The following is a 23,456-nucleotide window of genomic DNA, read 5'->3' as shown; positions in this document are numbered from 1 at the left end:
CAGGTACAGCATTTGAGCTGTCACCAGAAAACATCCAGTTTTGAATCCCGATCACTGCTGAAGGGCAATCTTTATTCAATTAAGAATTTAAGTTGTATACTTTTTAGACTTTTAAATTTAAACTGTGTATTACATCATGCTAATCATTAAACATTAAAAGTTGGTGTATTTTTTGAAAGCAAGATTGCTCAGTTGGGCAAATGTACACAACCTACCACCTTTATCATAAATATTTTAATTATGCAGAAATATTTTATGCATCAAAGTCTTTGCCGAATATATTACTAATAGTATTAATAATGAATGACCTTGGACAAGCTGTAAACTCAAAGTATTATTCTGGTCCAATTTCTTTGAAACCATCTTTGTAAACGAAAATATTTTATTTTTCCATTGACAAAAAGTAACACCACAGCATTTCGTTCATCCGATCACATATTAATTTCTAATCATACAAAGTAAGTTTTGAGAATCTCTGATTCACTATGCCTTTCACATGCTCATAAAATATATTAATTTAGGAACATAAACATATTATGTAAACTGTATATTGCTAGTATTGGTAGTTTAAAGAAAAAATACACACCTGTATTCCATTTCTCCCTAAACATTTTAAGTATCAAAGTCTTACAGTATCAAAGAACTTACAATGTTTTTACGTGCTCTTTCTGACCATATTAAGATTATATACTTTGTGAAAAGTGATAGTCTTTTAACTTTTTCTGTGAATTCGCTCGTTATCAGAGTAAACAAAAGCATACTTTTAGAATTTGATATATTATTAGAGTAGGGAATATAATATGGAATTGCGTATCTAAAGAAATTAATAACTATATAATTATATTCAGGTATTGTAGCACAAACAGTAGTATCAGACTTTGTATTGATATGTATGCAACTGTTTCACTTCTTGATGAGGCATGATGGCTTAAGTGACTGACTTATAAGGCTGACAGTGGTTGTTCAAATCCAGCTATCGCCATGAGTTTTCTTTTAACAAATAAACACTTCTTTAAAATAGTAAAATAGTAAATATTATGGACACTATATGACATTTTATATATTTCTAAATACCACAACATGTTCGTACTGCATGTACACAGATGGTACAGTACGAACATGTTGTGGTATTTAGAAATATATAAAATGTCATATAGTGTCCATAATATTTGCTATTTTAGTTTTTCAAAGACTAAATATGGTTTATTTGTTAAAAGAGAACGCATGGCAATAGCTGGATTTGAACACCCACCCTCAGCCTTATAAGTAAGTTACTTAAACCATCAAGAAGTGAAACAGTTGTACACATATCAATAGATATCAACTCATACCTGGCAACCCACTGAAGCTAAGCAGGTGTGAGCCTGGTCAGTACCTGGATGAGAGACCTCCTGGGGAAAAACTAAGGTTGCTGCTGGAAGAGGCGTTAGTGGGGCCAGCAGGGGGCGCTCACCCTGCGGTCCAGGTGGGTCCTAATGCCCCAGTATAGTGACAGGGACACTATACTGTAAATAAGTGCCGTCCTTCAGATGAGATGTAAAACCGAGGTCCTGACTCTCTGTGGTCATTAAAAATCCCAGGGTGTTTCTCGAAAAGAGTAGGGGTGCAACCCTGGTGTCCTGGCCAAATTTACCATGCCTCCTAATAATCCCCCTCTATGAATTGGCTACATTACTTTGTTCTCCTTCCCCCCCTTTCCCACTCCGATGGCAGGCGGAGTGACGCGCCGGTTGTAGTATTTCTCGGTCAGCTCCAAGATTTGGTTCAAACCACCAAATGGAGACTGGTGTGCCGACAAGCGGACCCTGCTGATGCAGGATTAACGCTAGGAAAGAGAGAGATATGCAATTCCATATTATATTCCCTATTTATCAAATTCTAAAAGTATGCTTTTGTTTACTCTGATAACGAGCATATTCACAGATAAGGTATCACTAAACTATCACTTTTCTCACAAAGTATATAAACATAATATGGTCAGGAGTACATAAAAATGTTTCCGAAATAATCACATGTAAGACTTTGATGCTTAAAATGTTTAGGGACAAATGGAATACTGGTGTGTATTTTTATTTAAACTACCAATACCAGCAATATACAGTTTAAAAATGTTTATGTTCCTAAATTAATATTGTTTATAACCTTCAGATGTGTTATGCTCCTCTTCTTTTTATGCTCAGCTACTAAAATTTTCCTTTAGCTGTAAAATTCCATATACATATACATATACATACAAATGTGCACAGTAAAGAGATTAAATGATTAAATCTTTTCACTACTGACCAATGCACCACAAGTGCCACTTTCAGTCATTTTGGCCAGCCAATCACATACCATGGTGGCTTGTGGGTAGTTGCGTGTGGTACGGGTTTGTACCATGAAGTTTGAATGGCTGCATCTGTAGCAACTAACTGCCATACCACCCAAGCTTTGAAACATATAGCAAACATTAATACAAAGTTGAAATGATTAAAGCTATAGATTACTTCTTTTATTGGTACAAGTAAATATTTTTTGGTACCATTGAACACTTTGTTGGTGGCTGCAGCTCTCAATTGGCAGCCCACTGAAACTAAGCAGGCTTGAGCCTGGTCAGTACCTGAATGGGAGACCTCCTGGGAAGCTGTGGATGCTGCTGGAAGTGGTTTTAGTGGGACCAGTGGGAGGCACCCACTCTGCAGTCTGTGTGGCTCAACGCCCCGGTAGACAGTAGTACTGTCTTTCGGATAGACGTTAAACCTAGGTCCTGATTCTCAGTGGTCATTAAAGATCTCAAGGCATTTCTTGATAACAGTAGGGAGTTATCCCAGTGGCCAGCCAAATTTCCCCACTGGCCTTTATCATGACCTCCAAATTGTTCCCTTGCACTTGCTCTGTGATGCACTGGTGCCCTGTCCAGGGTGTACCCTGCTTTGTGCTCCTTGCTTGCTGGGTAGGCTCTGGCTTCCCGCGACACTGTGTGGTACTGTATAAAGTGGTTTGGTAAATGACATGACATAACATGACTTTGTTGATTGCAGACCTGTCTCTGTCTGATTATTTGTGACCGTAATGTAATTTCAACAACGGTTCTTTACTTTAAAAAATGTTTACAGCAGGTTTCTAATAAGTACCTGTGTGTAAAGCAAGCAAATATTTTAGAATACGTCTTAAAATCCCATCTTTCTTTCTTTTTAACTCTGGAATACTTCACAACACTGTAATTCCAAATACTTTATATTTCTGTGTACCAAACTGGCCCACCCCACTAGGTGAGTTTGTTGCAGACAACTTTGTATATGATTTTCTTATGCTCACTTTCTCACATATTCTTTTTTCTTTCATTTACTAACCTAACTAACAACTTGCAGCCCAAAAACACAGTTAAAACACACTATCTATCAAGTGTGTACTCACCCCTGTGAAGGTTCTTCTCTGTCTTTGCGGCTGAGACATGACATTTGTTGCCAGAGAAGCCACTTCATCTTCATTGGCATAGGTGGGTCCCTTTCATCTGCACGTCCTGCTCTCTGGTCTTCACCCAGGTATCCCGCCATGTCCAGGAATGTAATGATCAACTTACAGCGTTTCTACAGTACATCAGGGCAGGGGAATGTGGCCGAGTCTCCTGTCTTTTAGTTTTACAACTGCACATACACATAACATTGCCTACCGGCACAGCCAGAAGCATAATAGTCAACCCACCACCTTGCTTCTATCAGTGCTAGGGAATACAGCTGGGTCTCCTACTCCATAGTTTTACAGTTACAGTGCACTAATAAACAAGTGGACTAATATACTTCAGCTCAGTGACTGCTGTTCAGACTTTTCAAAAGACATAAATAAAGAGTTTCTAAAAGTCAAGTTTAACATTTCTTTTTCACACATTTTTCACTCACTCGAATTTGACTAGACAGAAGAGAAGACCGAAAAGCCTTTTTTCTTTGGTATCTCACAGTTGGAAGACCTCTGAGCTCCTAGCACATTTTTTTCCAGCACACTGTTCATGCTCACAAATAAACATAGTAGCAACAGCTTCAAGTAATTCAGGCTATGCCTCTTCTCCAGTGCATCCAAGCACACATTCCATCATCCATGGGATTCTAGAGCATACAGTGAGTCTAGCCTGTTACAGTAATGGCAATCAAAACCCTATTCCCCTGCTGCCTATAAGGTTGCTAAAGACAAGCCATATAAATCAAATACAAATAGAATAACCCACATCTGTAGCTCATCAAGCCATAGTTCCCCATAGCTATGGCTTCCAAAAAGAACACTGTTACAAGGACCAGTCCTCGGAGTATTTCTTGCAAATGAGCTAATTGGCTTCAGCAGATACCTATTAACAACAAGCAACATTGCATGAGTTAACTATCACCCGCTGTGGTTCGTCATCAAATCCTATCCAGTAAACGCCATACTTAAACCCTCAGTATGCACTGGTCAAGGCTTGGTATTAGTTTCTTGTCTAGATCTTCTACCTCATGTTTTCTACTGCCTTCACTGATCGTCTCTTTTGGACTTAGATCGCACTGCTCGTTCCTTGACCACAACTTTGCCTAACGATTTGGATTAGATATCTTTGAAGACTCCTTCGGATTCTGACCCCATTTCTCGATCCTGGACGTCGACCCTGTCTTACAATTCGGCTTTGGATACCCAACCTTGCTTTTGCCTATTGTCTTCTCAACCCTCTCTCAAACACTCTGTATTACTCCACATAGGATCCTAAGATATTTGGCCTTGGTTGCCTTAACAAACACCACATGACCTGTAAACTACTACATATTGCGTTGTACCAGTACCTAATAACCGTTGAGGAGAAAAGCAGTAAAATTAGTCAAAGTAATTTGACTATTTATCAGGAGTTGCAAATATTTACAGCAATAATTAGGGTTTTGGTGAATTGTGGTTCCTTTTTTTACTGTAACTCATTCATACATTTCTAACTGCTTTATATAATACACAGACAGACACACATTAACATCAGAGCCAATTTTACTGAAAGCTAATTAACCTAGCAGTATGCCTTCGGACTGTGGAAAGAAACCGGTGTATCTGGAGGAAAGTCAAGCAAATACAGGAAGAACATAAAAAGATCATAGCACCTCAGGTCCAGAACTGAACCAAGGGATTTGTCTTCTATGAGGCAGCAAGCCTATCAACTGTGCCACTGTGCTGCCCATTGAAACTCATAATATATACTGAATATACAGTACAGTATATATGCCTCCGATTACTAACACGACTTGGTTGCATTGCATCATTCAATAGAACAAATACCTGCATATTTCAATAATATCTAGCATAATCAAGTCTAACTTCAAGCCAGGAACAGATTCTTAGTTTAATGTAAAATACAGATCTCAACATTTAAATGAAGAGAAGAAGAATTAAGACATGTTGTAAAAGTACAAAGTACAATTGCAGCCATTCAAAACAGGCGGGGTATTTCGCGGTACATCGTGATGGGCATCCCATGAAAACGCAGTTTCACACAGTATCATGCAGTGTCTCATGTCATTTGACATCATACCAGAAAGTATCTGGAATCGCCTTGTAAAACCGCCAGGAGAAGCCAATAAAGCTTAACCTCTCATGTACAGCATTTGAGCTTTTAAATTTAAACTGTGTATTACAATGTAGCGGCAATGCTTGTTAATAAGACAGAATAAGTGTTGCTGTGCATTCCCAAATGAGGCCCCATCTCTCTCTTCATCTCTGCGGTGCAGCCACAGGGAAACTATTCATGCAGGCTGATTTAAGTTTTCTTTTGATAAGGGACAGCTCCCAAATGGGGATGCACTTAGCTAAGCCTGGCTATCCTGATCAATGGTCATCCATTGGCGCCTATCTGTCTAGGGAGTGCCAGATGGACATCTGGACTGCATTCCTAAGTGTCAGGAGTAAGTGACTCATATCTCATGTTGATCAACCAATGAGGGACTGGTAGGGCCGAGTAACCCACGTGGGTCTCTGATGCCCATTAAACTTTCAGCCAATGAACGAGCTGAAGTTCCTCCAGGTAAAAACAGGCAACACGGAGAGCCTGGAGTAGGACATTTCTAGGGACTATTCCAGTAGGAGAATTCTAAGGAGAATTCCAGGGGTGCGAGACAATTCCAGGGCAGGAATTCCAGGGCAGGAATCTCGCAGCACGCCTCCTGACCATCCTGAGACTCAACCCGGACAACCACGGAACGGCCAGTGTGTCAGAGTGCCAGAACTTTCCTTTGTTCTAAGAGTCTAGAGCGGAGGTTGCCAGAGAGTAACCAGAGGATCCACCCGAGGTTAGCATCAGCAGCAAGCCTCGTGAACAGGTCGGAACTGTGGACAGCTGAATCACTATTCAGAACTAGCGCTTCATCAGGAACGAACCGGTCCTCTTCCTGACCTGCTGGGACCCACAGTCATCTTTTCTCCTGTGCACAACTGTGCTAGTTAAAGCCAACACTAACTAGCCGGTCAGTGAGCATCAGCAGCGCACCGTCGCAAGCCACACAGCACAGCCTGGCACGGAGCCAGAGAGCCCGCAGGAGATCTGTATCCCCAGAGATTGGATGAGTATTCAACTTCACTGCATTACAGCTCAAGAATTCAAGTGTTATCCCAACCAGTTGATATCAATTTAATTCCTAAGAGTTACGTACTTGTTTTGAGTATCCAATGTAGAAGCTATAACCAAGTTCATTTACGAAACGGTCTAAATGAATGATATACTGAACGTATGTCCTCTTGAGATATGTAACTCTTCGTAACTGATTGAATATATATCTTTCGTATTCTGATAACCCTCACAATAAGATCTGTTAGGTTTACATGCATATTCTATGTATTAATAAATGTATCCTTGTGTATAAGTACCTGTGTGTGTGCGTTGTTTGAGTTATATCGCATGGTTGGATTCTAAATCCATTAAAAGAATCATTTTGTGACTTACTGCTACAATTAATAATTGTCCCAGTAAATGCCCAAACCCTACAGAACTGGTGCCTCATGAGAGCACACTACAACAACATGTTAATCATCAGTCATTAAAAAGTTGTTATATTTTATGAAAGCAGGATAGCTCAGTTGGGCAAAAGTACACAACCTACCTTTATCATAAATAATTTAATTATGCAGAAATATTTTATGCGTAAAAGCCTTTACCGAAGATATTACTAATAATATTAATAATGAATGACATTGGACAAGCTTTAAACTCAAAGTTTTACGCTGGTCCACATTATTTGTAACCGTCATTTTAAATGAAAATACTTTATTTTTTCATCGACAAAAAGTAACACCACAGCATTTCATGATCTAACTAACAAGCACGGGATATTAGCTAGGCCAGTGGTTCTCAAACGTTTTGGACCAAGTACCACCACTGATCAAACCAAAGCATCCAAGTACCACCTACAAGTCATCTTCCCATAGGAACCACAGAAACTCTCAATGAGCAACATGAGTGTGCGCACACACTCTCACATACACATATAATAAAAATAGAAACACTTATAAAAATAACACTGCGCACTTACCATTTCAGTGAGAGGGGTGAGCTTGTTTAGTTGAGCAAAGCCTTCCAATGTCAGGGACGAGGGCAGTGAGCTTCAAACGAAGATCTGGCTCAGCATCCATTTTGCTGCAGTACTTTGTCTTGATTGCAGTGAGAACAGAGAAGCCTTTCTCACAAAGGTAGGTAGTAGCAAAAGGCATCAAAAATTGCACAGCCTTTAACGAGAGGGCTGGGTATTCACTCTGTCTTTGGATCCAGAAATGCAACAGTGACTGTCGTTTCAATTCTGACATCAGAGTCGCATCAGATGATAACTCGAGCAACTTCTCTTGCTCAGCAGAGGAGAGATTCTTGGGTATTCCTTCGGCATCAACAGTAAAGGGGTTCCTGATCCACTCTGGTGTGGCCTCAACTGGAAAATACTCTGAGAACTGTTCTTTCAATGACAAGAGGTGCACTGCAATCACATCTTGAACAGCAGCATCAAGTTCCTCACCATATGTGTGCAGATGGTTCTCTAGAGTTGGGAAAGCAGACACATCACCTGCGTTGATTTTATTAACAAAAAGTTGCAGCTTTTTCTTCATAGCAGTGATCTTGTCAGACAAATCAAAAATTGTTAAAGAGAGCCCCTGCAGTGCCATATTCAGCTCATTCAAGCGTGAGAATATATCAGCCAGGTAGGCCAATTTTACCAGCCACACTGGATCATCAAATAGACTTGCCAAGGGAGATTGCTGGTCATGCAAAAACATCTGTACCTCAGAGTACAACTCAAAGAGCCTCGTGAGCACTCTTCCCCTTGATAACCATCTCACTTCAGTATATAGCAAAAGCTGCTCATGTTCACTGCCCATTTCATTACAAAGCACACTGAACAGGCGTGAATTCATTGGTTGAGCCTTGATAAAATTCACAACTCTGACAGCAGAGTCTAACACCGATTTCAAATCCTCAGGCATTCTCTTGGCTGCCAAGGCCTCGCGGTGGATGCTGCAGTGGGTCCACTTCATATCTGGAGCAACCTCTCTAATTCGTGCGACTACACCGCTGTGTCTTCCTGTCATCGCTCTAGCACCGTCTGTACAAACTCTGACGCATTTTTTCCAGTCAATGCCATTATCTTCAATAAATTTGTTCAGAAGCTGAAATATGTGCTCTCCTGTAGTTCTTGTTGGTAGCGGCTTGCAGAACAGAAAGTCCTCATGCGACATGCCCTCAAACTCATATCTAACGTAAACAAGCAAATTTGCCAAATTGACGACATCTACAGACTCATCCAATTGCTGTGAAAATCATCTGCTCATCTTAATGCGCTCTATCAGCGTATTTTTGACATCATCCGCCATATCAATTATTCTATGAGTGACTGTGTCTTTCGAAAGGGCCACCAGGTCGAGCTGTTTAGCAGCTTTTTCTCCACACATAATAAGTATCATCTCTTTTGCCAACGGTAAACAAAGTTCTTCACCGATAGTGCGGGGCTCACCTGCTTTAGCAATCCTCAAGCTTGCATAGTAAGATGCTTCTTGGGCTTTGGTAATTGGAGTGGCACTGTTCCTTATGGTGGACTTGCGCTGCTTCAGATCTTTAAGTTTCCTTTGAAAAAAATCAACAGGCTTATCCTTCAAGAGAGCATGCTTTGTGGTAAAGGGCCACTTAAATGTGCTGGCTTCATGCTTTCATTGCTGAGAATCTCATAGCACACGACACACTGTGGTCTTGGCTCTTCCTCTGTACCGGTGTAAGTAAATCCAAAATTTAGATAATTTGGATCGTACCGCCTTGTAGCCATCTTCCGACACTTGCTAACACTAGCAGGTTCAGCGGCAGAGTTGGTGTCGGTGGCAGATGTATAATCCTCCTCAATCTCAACAGGTGTGTGTGATCTGTCGGATCTGGCATCATTATTCTTGGTGTCTATTCCTTTCAGCCAGGACATAATATTTGATTTTTGCGAGGTATTCATTTTCAATCAATTGTTGACGAATGTGGCGCTGTTGGAGAAATATTTCCCGTTTCCCCTTTAAAGGCAGTCAAAAGTCCGTCTCAGACGTTTTTCTTTCATGCGCATGGATGTGAAACAGAGATACTTGATGTATTTTTCTCAAACTAACCCAGAACAGTCCTTAAATATTTTTTCTGTTATCTGTCACGCTTTCCCACGCTTACAAAATTGGCGTGTTCCAAGATCACACACGTTCTCTTCCTCCCTATTTGCTGGAGATAGCTTTTTTTAAATACAATTGTTCACTTAAGTTCGTAGCATGCATTTCTATACTTTCCCACGCTTACAAGATTGGCGGTGTTCCAAGATCACGCACGTTCTCTTCCTCCCTATTTGCTGGAGATAGCTTTTTTTAAATACAATTGGTCACTTACTCCATAGCATGCATTCCTATAGAGTGGTATAGAATTACATCGTAACTCTGTGTCCACTCAAAAATTAGCGTGCGCTGTACCGTAGTACGTAGGCTGCGTATTCGACACGTATTAAAATAAAAAATATGAAAACCCGTCCCGTTTTTTCAGCGCACACAACACAGTTCCAGGGGCATATGGCATACCACCTGGCGGCCCTTTACGTACCACTCCCGGTACGCGTACCACAGTTTGAGAACCACTGAGCTAGCCAATAGGATAAAGGAATAAATTACTTTTTTTGTTTATTTCTTTAGCACATTTGTACAACCACTTGGAAACTGTCCAATCCCTACTTTGTCAAGCATTTTCTTTTAGTATAACAGACATAAAAACTCCCTTGCTTTTAACAGAGCGTTTCATAATTTCTAAAACGAAAATTATTTAAACTGCGACACTTATCATTCAACCAGAGCTCAAAATATCACAAGGATCCTCAAGAGCACAACAAAGACTGTTTTAAAAGATACTTGTACCAGATACATGAGAATCCAAGCTTTTTTATCTACACTTTCTTATCTACGCTAAGAAGTAGTCTTTAAAATTTATCACACAGTAAAAAGTCAAATTTCTGGGGCGTCCCTATACCAGATATTATGGTGCCGCTTCAGAAGGGTGACAGCCAGTCAGATTCCAGGACCGGAATTATCTGTTTTATAATCGAGAATATGTAATCACATATCTAAAGAAATTAATAATGATATTAATTTAAGGATCTAAATATCTAAATCTATGTATCTATATAGCTGGTAGTATTACTGTATTTCACTTTCGTTGTAAACACGTTTTGTTAACACCCGAATCACAGGTGGATTCTGTTTTTTGGTCTGTTATGGTCTGTAGCTCAAATCCTGATTAACTAAAAATTAGACACAAGAAGAGTATTATTGGACAATGTTGTGAGCTTTGGCAGAATTTCTCTGTAAAATGAAGAGTTATAGAGGAGACAGGTTGTGTATCGCTTCTTTTGATACTTGTAAAAAAAACATTCCAATGTTAATGCGACATGGAAGATAATGTGGTGTATTGGTCGTAAGTGAAAAGATTTAATCATTTAATCTCTTTACTGTGCACATTTTAATCCGCTTAGTATTGAATATTTATATGGTATTTTACCACTAAAGGGAAATTTTAGTAGCTAAGCATAAAACGCAGAGGAGCATAACGAAGGTCATTAAGGTCATAAACGATGAACTTGAACTTGAACTTGAACTTTATTGCCATATGTAACCGGTACTGGTACAATGGAATTCTTACTTACAGAAAGTTTCTCGATTGTAAAACAAGTGTAAAAAACAAGACAAAGTGCAAATAGTGCATCAAGACAATGTACAAACAAACAATAGACAATGTGCAAGTAAACATGTAGACAGTTTGAATGTAAACAATACAGACATGTAAACAATGACTGGAGATGTGCAATAGATAAGAAATCATAAAGAGGTAGATGGTGATGGTGTAGGTCTGGTCCGAGGGGGATGGCTAAGTGTGTTCGCCAGTCTCACTGCTTGTGGATAGAAGCTATTGAAGAATCTAGTGGTAAGTGTCCGTATGCTCTTATATCTCTTGCCTGAGGGCAGTGGGGTGAAGACCTCATGCCCGTGTTGGTGACTGCCCTCTGTGATGGCCAGAATTCTACCACGGCAGCGGTCCTCATAGAGCTGTTCAATCTCAGTGAGATCGCAGCTGATGATCTTCTGGGCCATATTGACCATTCTCTGCAGTGCCTTTCTTTCTCGCGAAGAGGTGCTGCCATACCACACGGTGATCCCGTTGGTGAGGACGCTCTTGATGGTGCAGCGGTAGAAGTTCACCACACATGTATTGGCATCCCCCATCGCTTGAGGCACTGCAAGAAATAAAGGCGCTGCTGAGCCTTCTTCATGATAGAGTCAGTGTTCACAGTCCAGGTTAGATCTTTAGAGATGTGAATTCCCAAAAACCTAAAGCTGGTGACTGTTTCCACTTCCGTTCCATCAATACTGAGTGGGTTGTGAGTGTGTGGCCTGTGTCTCCGAAAGTCCACTATTAGCTCTTTCGTTTTCTTAAATGTTCAAGTCCAGGTTATCGCTATGACACCACCTAAGCAGCTGTACAACTTCATCCCTGTAAGTGGACTCGTCATCATCACTAATCAGTCCTATTATAGTGATGTCATCGGCAAACTTAATGATGCAGTTGTTGCTGTGTCTTGCTGTGCAGTCGTGAGTAAAATGGGAGTACAACCTTGGACTCAGACAGCAGCCTTGTGGGGTTCCAGTACTCAGGGTGAGTGGTGTTGATGTTTTATTGCCTATCCGCACCACCTGTGGTCTCTCGATAAGAAAGTCCAGCAGCCAGTTGCAGACAGAGTTGCACAGACCTAATCCCCTGAGCTTTGTCACCAGTTGACTGGGTATGACGGAATTGAATGCTGAACTGTAGTCCACAACCGATATTAATTTAGAAACATAAACATATGATGTAAACTGTATGTTGCTGTTATTGGTATTTAAAAAAAATACAGACCAATACTCAATTTCTCCTACAGTATATTGACATTTTTTATATTTCAAAATAACACATGTTCGTACTGAATGTACAGTACACAGCGGTACCGGAGGTTGAACTGTAGGGCGCAAATCCACCCGAGCCCAGAAGCCCAACATATTAATGTGCATTCGCCTGGCGCTGCACGGTTTTCATAACTCTCTGCGGGAGTGCTGGCTGTGACGAATTAAATCGGTTTCACAGGTATTTTCAAAGTAGAAGGGGGAAAGTCTTCCAGTGAAAGACACCAAAAAAACCCCTTTTTTTTTTTGCTTACAGTAGTAGTACTTAACTGTATAGTACTTACGGTAGTACTTCTTGGGTTAAGAAAGCTAGGTGTTAGCATTAACTATTAGTAATCAATAATAATAAATTTCGCACTGTAATAAATTGTGCAAATAATAAATTCTATTCTACTCTGAGAATGTTGGGGGGAGGAAGAATGCCTGTGGTCTTTTCACTGATAAACTTGTGTCAAGCTGTCAACAAAAAACAGCTGTCAAAAAAAACTTTTTTTTAAAAAAAGTCAATTGTGTGTCCATAATATTGCTATTTTGATATTGCTAATTGCTATTGCTACTGAGTCTTTGTGTCTACAGTACATTCTTTGTGAACAAACTGGTTTCACAGGTATTTTCAACCCCCAGCCACTGTTGTTTCATCGGTTGTTATCCTGTAAAGTGCTTTGAGGAGCCACCTTTAAAGGCACTATATAAAATAAAATTTATTACTATTATTATTATTATTGTTGTTATTATTATTAATATTGATTATTTTTCCTCCCAGAACTTGTAAATTGTTGTTGTTATTGTTGTTGTTGAGAAGCATACTGTCCAGCTTGTCAGGTGCATTCTCTTGTAAAATAATAAGTAGAGTTTTGGGGTTATTAGTGCTCCACTTCCAACAACCCAATGTAAATACATTTTGTCTCCAAATCCACCACCACTTGTCTGAATCATAGCCCTGCCAAATGATGCAAATTCCACTGCGATGGTTGTGTGCAGGAATTATTCAGTATAGCATCTCCATGTTCAAGTAAACACTGCTCTGTGTGGAAATGCAAATGCATTTATTAAAGTTTTTTTTTAAAGCAAACCTATATAAAATAAAGTTTAGTATTATAAATATTCATGATATTCTTCCTCCCAGGACTTGTAAAATTGTTGTTGTTATTGTTGTTATCCCATAAAGCAGTTTGAGAAGTGTACTGTCCAGCATATTGTATTTCATTGCACTTTGACAGATCATCTTATAATCACTTGTTGTTAGAATATCCCCCAAGAGGATATTCCCCCCAAGAGGATATAGAGGATATCCCCCAAGAGGTATCCAGGTAACAGTGAAACAAGCATACAGTCTGGGGAGATTGCCCGTTTTCCATGTAAACAGTTCCCTGGTTCCGCACCCCTCTCCTGCCAAAACGCCACTGGAAGGCCGACGCAAACGCAGCGTAGTTGTACCGCCGGTCCCCAGGTACATCCAGCAACGCCTGGCAGGCCTTCCCCTCCAGGACGGCGGCGAGGTGGCCCACCATCTCCACCTGAGACCAGCCATTTGCCCAGGCTGCCATCTGGAACTGGGCCTCAAACATTTGCCTTGGGATCTCCCCATTATAACAGCTCGGTCTCACTGGCGCAAGCTGGAGCAGAGGTGTTGGTCTCATTTAACCTTTTGAAATTGTTGCAAAATTAAATAGTTCCATCCGGCTTGGAGATCAGAACTATCGGGCTAGCCCACTCACTATGGGATTCCTCGATTATTCCCATCTCCAGCATTTTTCCCACCTCTTCTTTAATCAATTTCCTTTTGGCTTCTGGTACTCGATACGGGGGTAGTCTTACCTTCTTCCCTGGTTCCGTGATAATCTTATGTCGTATAAGATGGGTTCGACCAGGTGTCCGGGAAAAAACATCTTTGTTTTGGGTTAGGAATTCTTGTTATTCCTGTTTCTGAGCCGGAGCCAGGTCTCCCATGGCTACCGCACCCGTTTCTTCTTCCAGAGGGTCCGAGGAAAAGTGAGTGAGCAGAACTTCGGAACCATGCCATTTCTTCAGCAAATTGATGTGGTAGATTTGATGCTGCCATCTCCTGTCATGTTGCTTGACCTTATAATTGACCGGCCCCACCTTTTCCATTACTTCATAAGGCCCCTGCCAGGATGCCAAGAATTAACACTCTGGGGTTGGGACTAAGACCAGTACTCTGTCCCCAGTCTGAAATTCCCTTGCAACCGCTCCCCTATTATAGATTTGTTGTTGTTGAGCCTGGGCCTTCTCCAGGTTTTCTTTCATTATGGGAACAACAACATTTATTCTTTCTCTCATCTGTTCCACATGCTCAATGATAGTTTGTATAGGGGAAGGTTGATGCTCCCACGATTCTTTGACCACATCCAATAGGCCCCGTGGTTTCCGAGAATATAATAATTCAAATGGGGAACATCCGGTCTAGGCCTGCAGTACTTCCCGAACCGCAAACATGAGATACGGGAGCAGCTGATCCCAATATTTCCCATCCTTTTGCATGGTCCTCCTAAGCATGCTTTTCAGGGTCTTATTAAAACGTTCTACTAGACCATCGGTTTGAGGGTGATAGACTGAGGTTCGGATCTGCTTTATACCCAGTAGCTTACATAAGTCTCGCATGACTTTAGACATGAAAGGAGTTCCTTGATCAGTTAAGATCTGGTTAGGAATTCAGACCCTAGCGTACAGTTGTACTAGCTCCCTAGATATGTTTTTGGCGGTGGCCGCTCTCAACGGAATGGCTTCGGGGTACCTTGTAGCATAGTCCACTATTACTAAAATATACTGGTGACCTTTGGTGGTTCTGATCAGGGGTCCCATGAAATCCATCCCAATCCGTTCAAAGGGGGTTTCAATAATTGGGAGGGGAATCAAAGGGTTTTTATAGTAGGGTTGTGGTGCACTTTTCTGACACTCGGGGCATTCCCGACAATACTTCTTGATGGCCTTATGGATCCCTGGCCAAAAGAACCTAGAGAGGAGTCTTGGACGTCTTCTTTACCCCCAGGTGTCCTCCCAGGAGGTGGCAATGAGCCAAGTTGAGGAGCTTCATCTGGTAGGCCCGGGGAATAAGGAGTTGTTCCACTTCCTCCTGTCCCTTCTGCTCCACCTGATAGAGGAGATTATTCTTTGTCATGAAATATGGGTAACTCACTGTGCTAGGATCCATACACCACTTCCCATCAATTTTCCTGACATGTCCCCACGCATATCTCAAGTTTCCATCCTCTAATTGGGCTGTCCCAAATTTACCACGATGTTCTAGGAGTTCCCAGTCCGGTAAATCCATATTTTCGAACTCATCTCCAAGTTCAGCTCCACCCTCTTGTGGGATCGACTCATCAGGGTTGTCGTTAGGGGCGTCCCCCTGGTCTTCAGAGCAGGGGATGGGTCTTCGCCTAGCTGTTTGGACAGTGTTCCAAATCTGGAGGAAGTGGGGACAGTCTCATCCCAGTACGACGGGGTAAGGCAACTGCTCAACCACTCCTACCATTGAACGGTAGGTTCCCTGTTCCATAGAGATGCTCATTTCTACCGTCCGATAGACGTTGGTGTCCCCGTGTATGCAAGTAATAGGTATTCCCCCGGTTCTCTGGATCTCCAGTCCTCCCGGAAGTATTGTAGGGGTCACCAGGGTCACAGTACTGCCAGAGTCCATCAAGGCCTCAACGGGTTCTCCCTCTATCTCGACTTCCGTAAGATGGGGATCCTCGCAGGATGGGACCCGTGCTGCAAGGTAGTTACATTTGGCTTCGTCTCTGGGTTCCACCTGCATGGGTTCAGACAGGCCAGGGCAACGTGTAGCTAAATGTCCTTCTTCCTGACAATTAAAACATCCTCGGGTTGGAGCCAATTTCTTTGCCAGATGTACCAGATCAAACATCTGAGACCTCGTGGGCTTGTCCATCTGGTATCTCCAATTGTGAAACCGGACCACTCGTATCGCCATGGTTACCCCTAGCCTTGCTAATATCTCCTTTTTCAGAGTCTCATAATTCTCTGCATCTTCTTCTTTTAAATCATAATAGGCTTTTTGGGCTTCTCCAATTACATAAGGGGCTACTCTCCCTGCCCATTGCTCTTTGGGCCATGCATTTCGAGATGGTGGTTAGATACGCTTCCACATCATCAAGCTCTGTCATCTTTTGTAGCGCAATTTGTTCAGCGTGAACAGTGTCACTCCCTGCTACTGGGGGCTGCCGGATTTCTTCCCCTAATCGGTGCAATTCTTCCCGTCCTAATTTTTGCTCCTCTATAATTCGTTCGTTAGTTTCGCTTTGAAGTTGATTCACCTCCCGTTGCGCTTGGATAGCTTCTTGTTGTCCTTCTAAAGCCTGAAATTGGGCGAGGGTGGCCTGGGACAATTGCTGTATTAATTGATCCATGGTTATTCTCGCAAAGCGAAACCCACACACACACAAAAATAAAACTTGCTTTCTTCGATTCTCAAATCCGAGCGGGAGCTGCCCGCATCCTCCACCAATTGTGGTGTCGACGGGGGAAAACAGGCGTAAAAGAGATCTTACTCACACCACACGGGTCTTCTTTGTTCTTCTTTGGTACGTCTCTCCAAATCCAAACCGCAATCCGTTGCCAGTGTAGCGGCGAGGCTTATTAATAAGGCAGAATTAAGTGTTTCTGAGCTTCCCAAATGAGGCCCCATTTCTCTGTTCATCTCTGTGGTGCAGCCACAGAGAAACCATTCATGCAAGATGTTTTCTTTTGATAAGGACAGCTCCCAAAAGGGGAAGCACTTAGCTAAGCCTGGCTATCATGATCAATGGTCATCCATTGGCGCCTATCTGTCTAGGGAGTGTCAGTTGGACATCTGGACTGCATTACTAAGTGTCAGGAGTAAGTGACTCATATCTCACCTTGATCAACCAATCAGGGACCGGTAGGGCCGAGTAACCCACGTGGGACTCTGATGCCCATGGAACTTTCAGCCAATCAATGAGCTGAAGTTCCTCCAGGTAAAAACAGGCAACACAGAGAGCCTGAGAGATTCAGATTCAGATTCAGATTCAGATTCAACAATTCTAAAGGGAATTCAAAGGAGAATCCCAAGGGCAGGACATTCTTGCAGCGCCCCTCCTGACCATCCTGAGACTCAGCCCGGACAACCACGGAACGGCCAGTGTGTCCGAGGGCCAGAACTTTCCTTTGTTCTAAGAGTCTAGAGTGGAGGTTGCCAGAGAGTAACCAGCAGCAGGCCTCGTGAACTGGTCGGAACTGTGGACAGCTGAATTACTATTCAGAACTAGCTCTTCATCAGGAACGAACCGGTCCTCTTCCTGACTTGCTGGGACCCACAGTCATCTTTTCTCCTGTGCACAAACTTTGCTAGTTAAAGCCAACAATGAGCATCAGCAGCGCACCGTCGCAAGCCGCACAGCACAGCCTGGCACCGAGCCAGAGAGCGCGGATTGGACAGCAACAGCCTGCAACTGTTTCTTTGTGCCCGCAGGAGATCTGAATCCCCAGAGATTGGATGAGTATTCAACTTCAATGCATTACAGCTCGAGAATTCAATTGTTATCCCAACCAGTTGATATCAATTTAATTCCTAAGAGTTATGTACTTGTTTTGAGTATCTAATGTAGAAGTTGTAACCAAGTTCACTTTACGAAACGGTCTTAATGAATGATATACTGAACGTATGTCCTCTTGATATGTGTAACACTTTGTAACTGATTGAATATATATCTTTTGTATTCTGATAACCCTCACGATAAGATTGGTTAGATTTACATGCATATTCTATGTATTAATAAATGTATCCTCGTGTATTAGTACCTGTGTGTGCGCGTTGTTTGAGTTATGTCGCATGGTTGGATTCTAAAGCCATCAAAAGAATCAACTTTGTGATTTACTGCTACAATTAATAATTGTCTCAGTAAATGCCCAAACCCTACAGAACTGGTGCCTTCAGAGAGCCACTATGATTACATATTTGGCGTCCCTGGGTCGGTTTAATCTACATTATTTGGCGTCCCTGGGTGGGCGTGGCAAGACTGAAATGAGTCAACCAAGCGGAATAATTCAATATAAAACGACAATACAGTGTGCTGAAAGCCGAAAGAAAAAAAGTTCCCCTTGCTCTTTAAGCAGTGCTTGATTGTTTTGTGATCTTTTGCGATCTACCGGGTTGATTGCATACTTGATCTTGTGGTTTTCTGTGGTAAAACTGTGATTTCGTACTTAAAAGTAATACTTTAAGTTTAATGATGGTTGCTAAAAGGTCTGAATTCGAGTCGCTATTAAGCACTCTCTCTAGCAGCGACAGGTCTGACCACGATCTCTTCCATATCTCCGTCAGCGGAGAAGCTAGGAGAATAAACCTCCATTCTCTGAGAGAGCTAGCGAAGGACATAGAGAGATTTGACCCCGCAGTGTCAGAGAATAATATCGAGAGTTATATTCAAGACCTTAGGTATACCCTGCAGTACCTGCCAAACGCCACAGAACAGGAGAAAGTGTTTCTGGTCAGGAAAACTACCAGCAGAGCTGTACATGAGTGGATGGCTAGGCAGATGAAAGATGTCTGTAATGACTTTGAGCAGCTATGTCAAGCACTTATCGAAGAATACAGTGCGTTTATTGACCCGACTGCTGCGATAGCCGCCACTCTTAACATTAAGCACGAGAGAGCAGAGTCCCCTCGCGAATATAACGAGAGACTTAGACGAACTTATTTTGCAGGGCGAAATGATGAGGGTTGCGAAGAGAACATTGCGAATCTCCACCCATCAGTCAGAAAGATGATCTTAATGCATACAGATGCACAGACCATGAAAATGACTGATATTAAGAGATTCGTGCAGAAAGCCTGGGAGTATGATGTCCAAAGTCGCTCTGAGCAAAAAGCTGTTAAAGCGACTGTGTTCGCCATCAGAGCCAGCAGGGTTAATTCCCCCCTGCTCGAAGGAGCACAGGCTCCTGAGCTGGCTAAGCCCCGTTCCAAAGCACTCACACAGGACCGCACCCAGCGTCCTAAGTGCCATGAGAACACCGGGGGAGGGAAAGGGCTAGAAAAAGCTGAACAAAAGGATTCAGTAGCCGCCCGCCTGGCCAGGCTTGAACAAGCTTTATTAGGACAGAGACAACCGCTCCCCAAGGCTGCCGGAAGCGTGAATGAGCTGATACTCTCCACTGGAGGAAGCGGAGACCCGCCCCCTCTCCCTCCCTCAGTCTATCTGATTGAGCGGAAGGGTTCCTGCCTGGATGAATTCAGCCACTCCCAAGTGAGTGCTGACTCCACCCCTGAAGTCACAGAGCAGGCAGTAAAACAGAGAGGAAAAGCAGGAAGCTTTTAAATCAAGGCTGTCCTGGGAGATGTCTTACCCAGTGAGACACTGATTGACACTGAGGTTGAAAGGTGTTTGATGTCACACGGCAAGCTCAAACAGGTAGAAAAAGAAAAGGGCATGCGACTCAGAGAGGAACCTTTGGTGGATCACCAGAAAGGCAAAGTGTGGAAACAGGTCAAGGCTCCTAAGCCTTCTGTACAGAAGGAAAGGGGGGCCAAGAGGCAGACTGTGCTCACACAGTGCCCACCGAACACAGAAGCCTATGCGGAGATTCCTTCTGTTCCCTCTGGACAAGAAATAAAAATATTTTCTTGTTCCCCGGATATACAGGGAAGTCGTGTCCCGGCTGAGGTCACAACAGCCTCCATGCCACAGGAGCGGTGCTCCAAGCAGCCGCCTGATCCACCAGGTAAAGCACACCCCTTTTACATCCCTAAAGAGGAGCAGATCTCCCCACCTGGCGATGAGAAGGAGCTTTCCCTGTGCACCCTGGCACCCAAGAGGGTTCAGTAACACCACCCCGCAGTGGTGGAAGGGATCCAGATGGCAGGAGAGCAGGTTGGTGATGTAGCCCTCACCCTTAGCGCTGAGAGATCCTCTATTAGTGAGGATCTGCTTGAGCAGCTGTCACAGGGCCACCGCCAGGTGCCCCTAGTGCAACATTCACAGGTTAGACAGGAGGTCCAGCTGGACGCTGAGACTACTGCGCTGTGGACACACCTGATCCCAGATGCCGATTCCCTCTGCTGTGACCCAGGGAACCTGCAGTCAGGTAACATTATTTCTCACAACTACCAGGTATTTCGTTCTGGAAATACCGGTTATAAATGACTCTTCCCCGGGTCCTCTTACACTAGTGTAGAAGTTGCATGCAAGGAACAATAAGACCGAAGTATTGTTTGAAATACAGGTACAAAACTTTTGGTTTATATAACACATTTCAGCCGCTTCTGACATATTTATTCAAAAATAAAATTTTATGCACACATCTGAAGCACGCTGTAGTTATTGAACAGAAACCTGTATGTATCTGTGTATAAAAGTTTAGTGTGTGTGTTATGATGCCATTAGCTTACACTGACAGCAACGTCTCTCTGATTGGCTAGGAATTCAAATAGGAAACTGTGATCTCTTGGGGCAGGGTGAAGGGCAGACATAGTCTTCTGGGGTGGATCTGGCTGGGAGATTATGCTGCAATGAGTGAAGCTGGTTGTGAAATTGGCATCACTGGTTTGTTTCTGAATTGAAGGCTGCCACAGACAGGTGGATCAGGATCAGGACTGGTTTGATAATCTTTGGACAGGAATTCTTTCAGAGATACAGTTCAGTACTGAGAATGCACTGCTGAACTGCTGAAAGCAGCTCAAATGGCAGAGCACTGAACCAGTGTCATAATAGGGTTTAAATAAAGGAGTTTGACCAGCGAAGTACCCTTTGGATGAGGATTAATAATTTCTAATTGCCCAGGGCTGCATGGGTTCCCTCGTGGTCTTGGTTACCAAGGAAAGGGAGGTGGCATGACCGTGCCCCCTTCCCTTAATGGGTGCTTTCTGAGAGCTGGGCGGGGTCTTCTGGGGTGATGAACATCAAAGGTGTGGGTCATCCACGGCTTTGAGGTCCAAGGCAAGGGCCCACATCAGTTCCTTTGTTCCGTGGCCCCTCCAGTGGACCAGTTACTGAAGGCTGTTCTGCACCCAGCAGGAATTCAAGATCTGGCAGGGTCTTAGTTCCATGGAGTCATTGACTGGTAGCACTGGCAGCACTGGCTGAGCTGGACCAGATGGGTTGATGGCCAGTGAGGGCTTTAGGAGGGATACGTGGATATGTGGAAGGCTGACAAGGTAGATGACAGCATCCACATGTTCCGCTACCTTACACGGGCTGATAAATCATCAAAGGTATTCCTCACGGTCATCTGCTCTATCTGGCCATTTATCTTGGGACGGTATCCAAAGGAGAGGTAAATCCATATTCCCAGTCTCTAACAGAAAACCCTCCAGAATCTGGAGAAAAACTGTGGGCCATGGTCAGAGAAATTGGCATACTATGCAGAAGGTCAGAAGGCCAGAGCTGTCACAACTCCCCTCACTTAAGAGGAATGAATGAAGGAAGCTGACAGTACACCACAAAACAAGGGCGCAGCTTGGGTGGAATCTTGGGTAGGTGAAAAGAGCCAACACCCCTCCAGTTGGACAGCGATTTAAGGGTTGAGAAAAGAGGAGAAAACCCATCATCAATTTGTTCGGTTGGATGCTCAACCAGAAATGGAGAGAAAAGGTGGGGAGAGAGAGAGTGGACAGAGAAGGGAAACTGGAACTCAGACAGGGGGAAGCAGTTGCCCATATCAGGAGAAGAGGAAGAAAAGAGTAGACATGTAGCTGCAGAAATACAGTTGTTTACAGTGGAGAATATAAGGTTGAAGAAGTGGTTGATCAAGGAGAGATAAAAAAGCATCCCCTGACTGGCTCGGAGAAGGTGAACACGACAAAAGTAAAATCTTAGCAATGAAAAGTGTTAGACATGTCTATCTCCAACAGGTATTAAATACAAGAAAAAATGCATGCAGAGTTGTGGGCAGCTGGTGTGTATTTATACATAGGAGAGTTGAACTGCAAGATTACTGGAAAGATGTCCCCCCCCCCACTGCCGCAGCAGAACAAGCCAGTTGAGAGCACTAATGGAAGATTATATATATGATAAAGGAAAATGTTAACAATTTATATTTATATACTGTATGTAGTTGGCGTATGTATGCCACAATACTGGATGGCTGTGGAGGAATAGGATTCCCTCACCACGAAAGGGATTCCAGTTAAGAATGCTTGGTTTGTCTCTGAACTATTAGAAGCTTTGCAGCTGCCGACTGAAGTAGCTGTGTTAAAGTGTAAGTGACATAATAAAGAAATGTTTCCAGTAACTCGAGGGAACAACTGTTTTCCAAGATCCCTGTGAGACCTCTGTTGGTGAAAAAGGGACAGTTACAGGACATTCAGGTCTCTAAAGCAGGGAAATGGACATGGTTAGGACAAAAATGTGGGGTTGCATGATGATGGGGTGTGGTGCTGCCAGTATACTGGACACCCTGCATTACCTCACACCCTGATGCCCTTTGTAGCCCGACAAATGCATTCTGTTGGACACCCAGGTGTGAGTCAAATGGTGTGCCAGTTGTCCCAAAACTGGATGGGGACTAGGTTAAACGCAGTAGCCACCGATGTGGTATCTCGATGTGATGCTTATCAAAATAATTTAACTACAGCTCAGGTGTGGGTGCGACGGCTCAAAAGGCCAGCTCCTGAGGGATCTGTTATGCAATGGTAAATTGACTATTGTAGCTTGCCAATATGTAAAGGGAACACTGGAGTCTTAATGATGGTGAATCTGTTATCCTGGTGGGCTGAGGCCACTACCTCTGTAATTGACAAACATTTGATGATTATCCCTTGGTGGTGACTGCCCTGCCACTTGGATTCTGATCTAGGGGCATACTACACTGGGAAGTTGTGTCAGGCTATAATTGCCTCACTGGGAGTGAGGTGGGATTTACATTGCCCCCATCACCCGCAGTCTACAGGGATGGTGGAACGAATGTAGCTCTGAAAGACTGATGAAATATCAGACTGAAGAAACACTGTGGGTAGATGCTCCACCTGTGGCTCTGTGCAGTCTGCGGGCTGGATCAAACTG

At 43.0% G+C, this 23,456-nt stretch overlaps 1 protein-coding gene across 1 annotated transcript; it reads right to left on the bottom strand.

Moving 5' to 3' along the window:
- Nucleotides 1-7,509: 7,509 nt before the first annotated feature.
- On the bottom strand, nt 7,510-14,024 carry LOC138241619 (zinc finger BED domain-containing protein 5-like). Its single transcript, XM_069195272.1, is given in 5 exon segments — nt 7,510-8,769; nt 8,854-9,138; nt 9,141-9,409; nt 11,475-11,653; nt 13,804-14,024. Coding segments are annotated over 5 exon segments (2,214 nt in total).
- Nucleotides 14,025-23,456: the final 9,432 nt, after the last annotated feature.

This window comes from Lepisosteus oculatus, chromosome 10 (genome assembly GCF_040954835.1).
Source record: "Lepisosteus oculatus isolate fLepOcu1 chromosome 10, fLepOcu1.hap2, whole genome shotgun sequence".
NCBI lineage: Eukaryota > Metazoa > Chordata > Actinopteri > Semionotiformes > Lepisosteidae > Lepisosteus > Lepisosteus oculatus.
The sequence above is the reverse complement of the archived record's forward strand: the minus strand, read 5'-3'. Positions and strand labels throughout refer to the sequence as shown.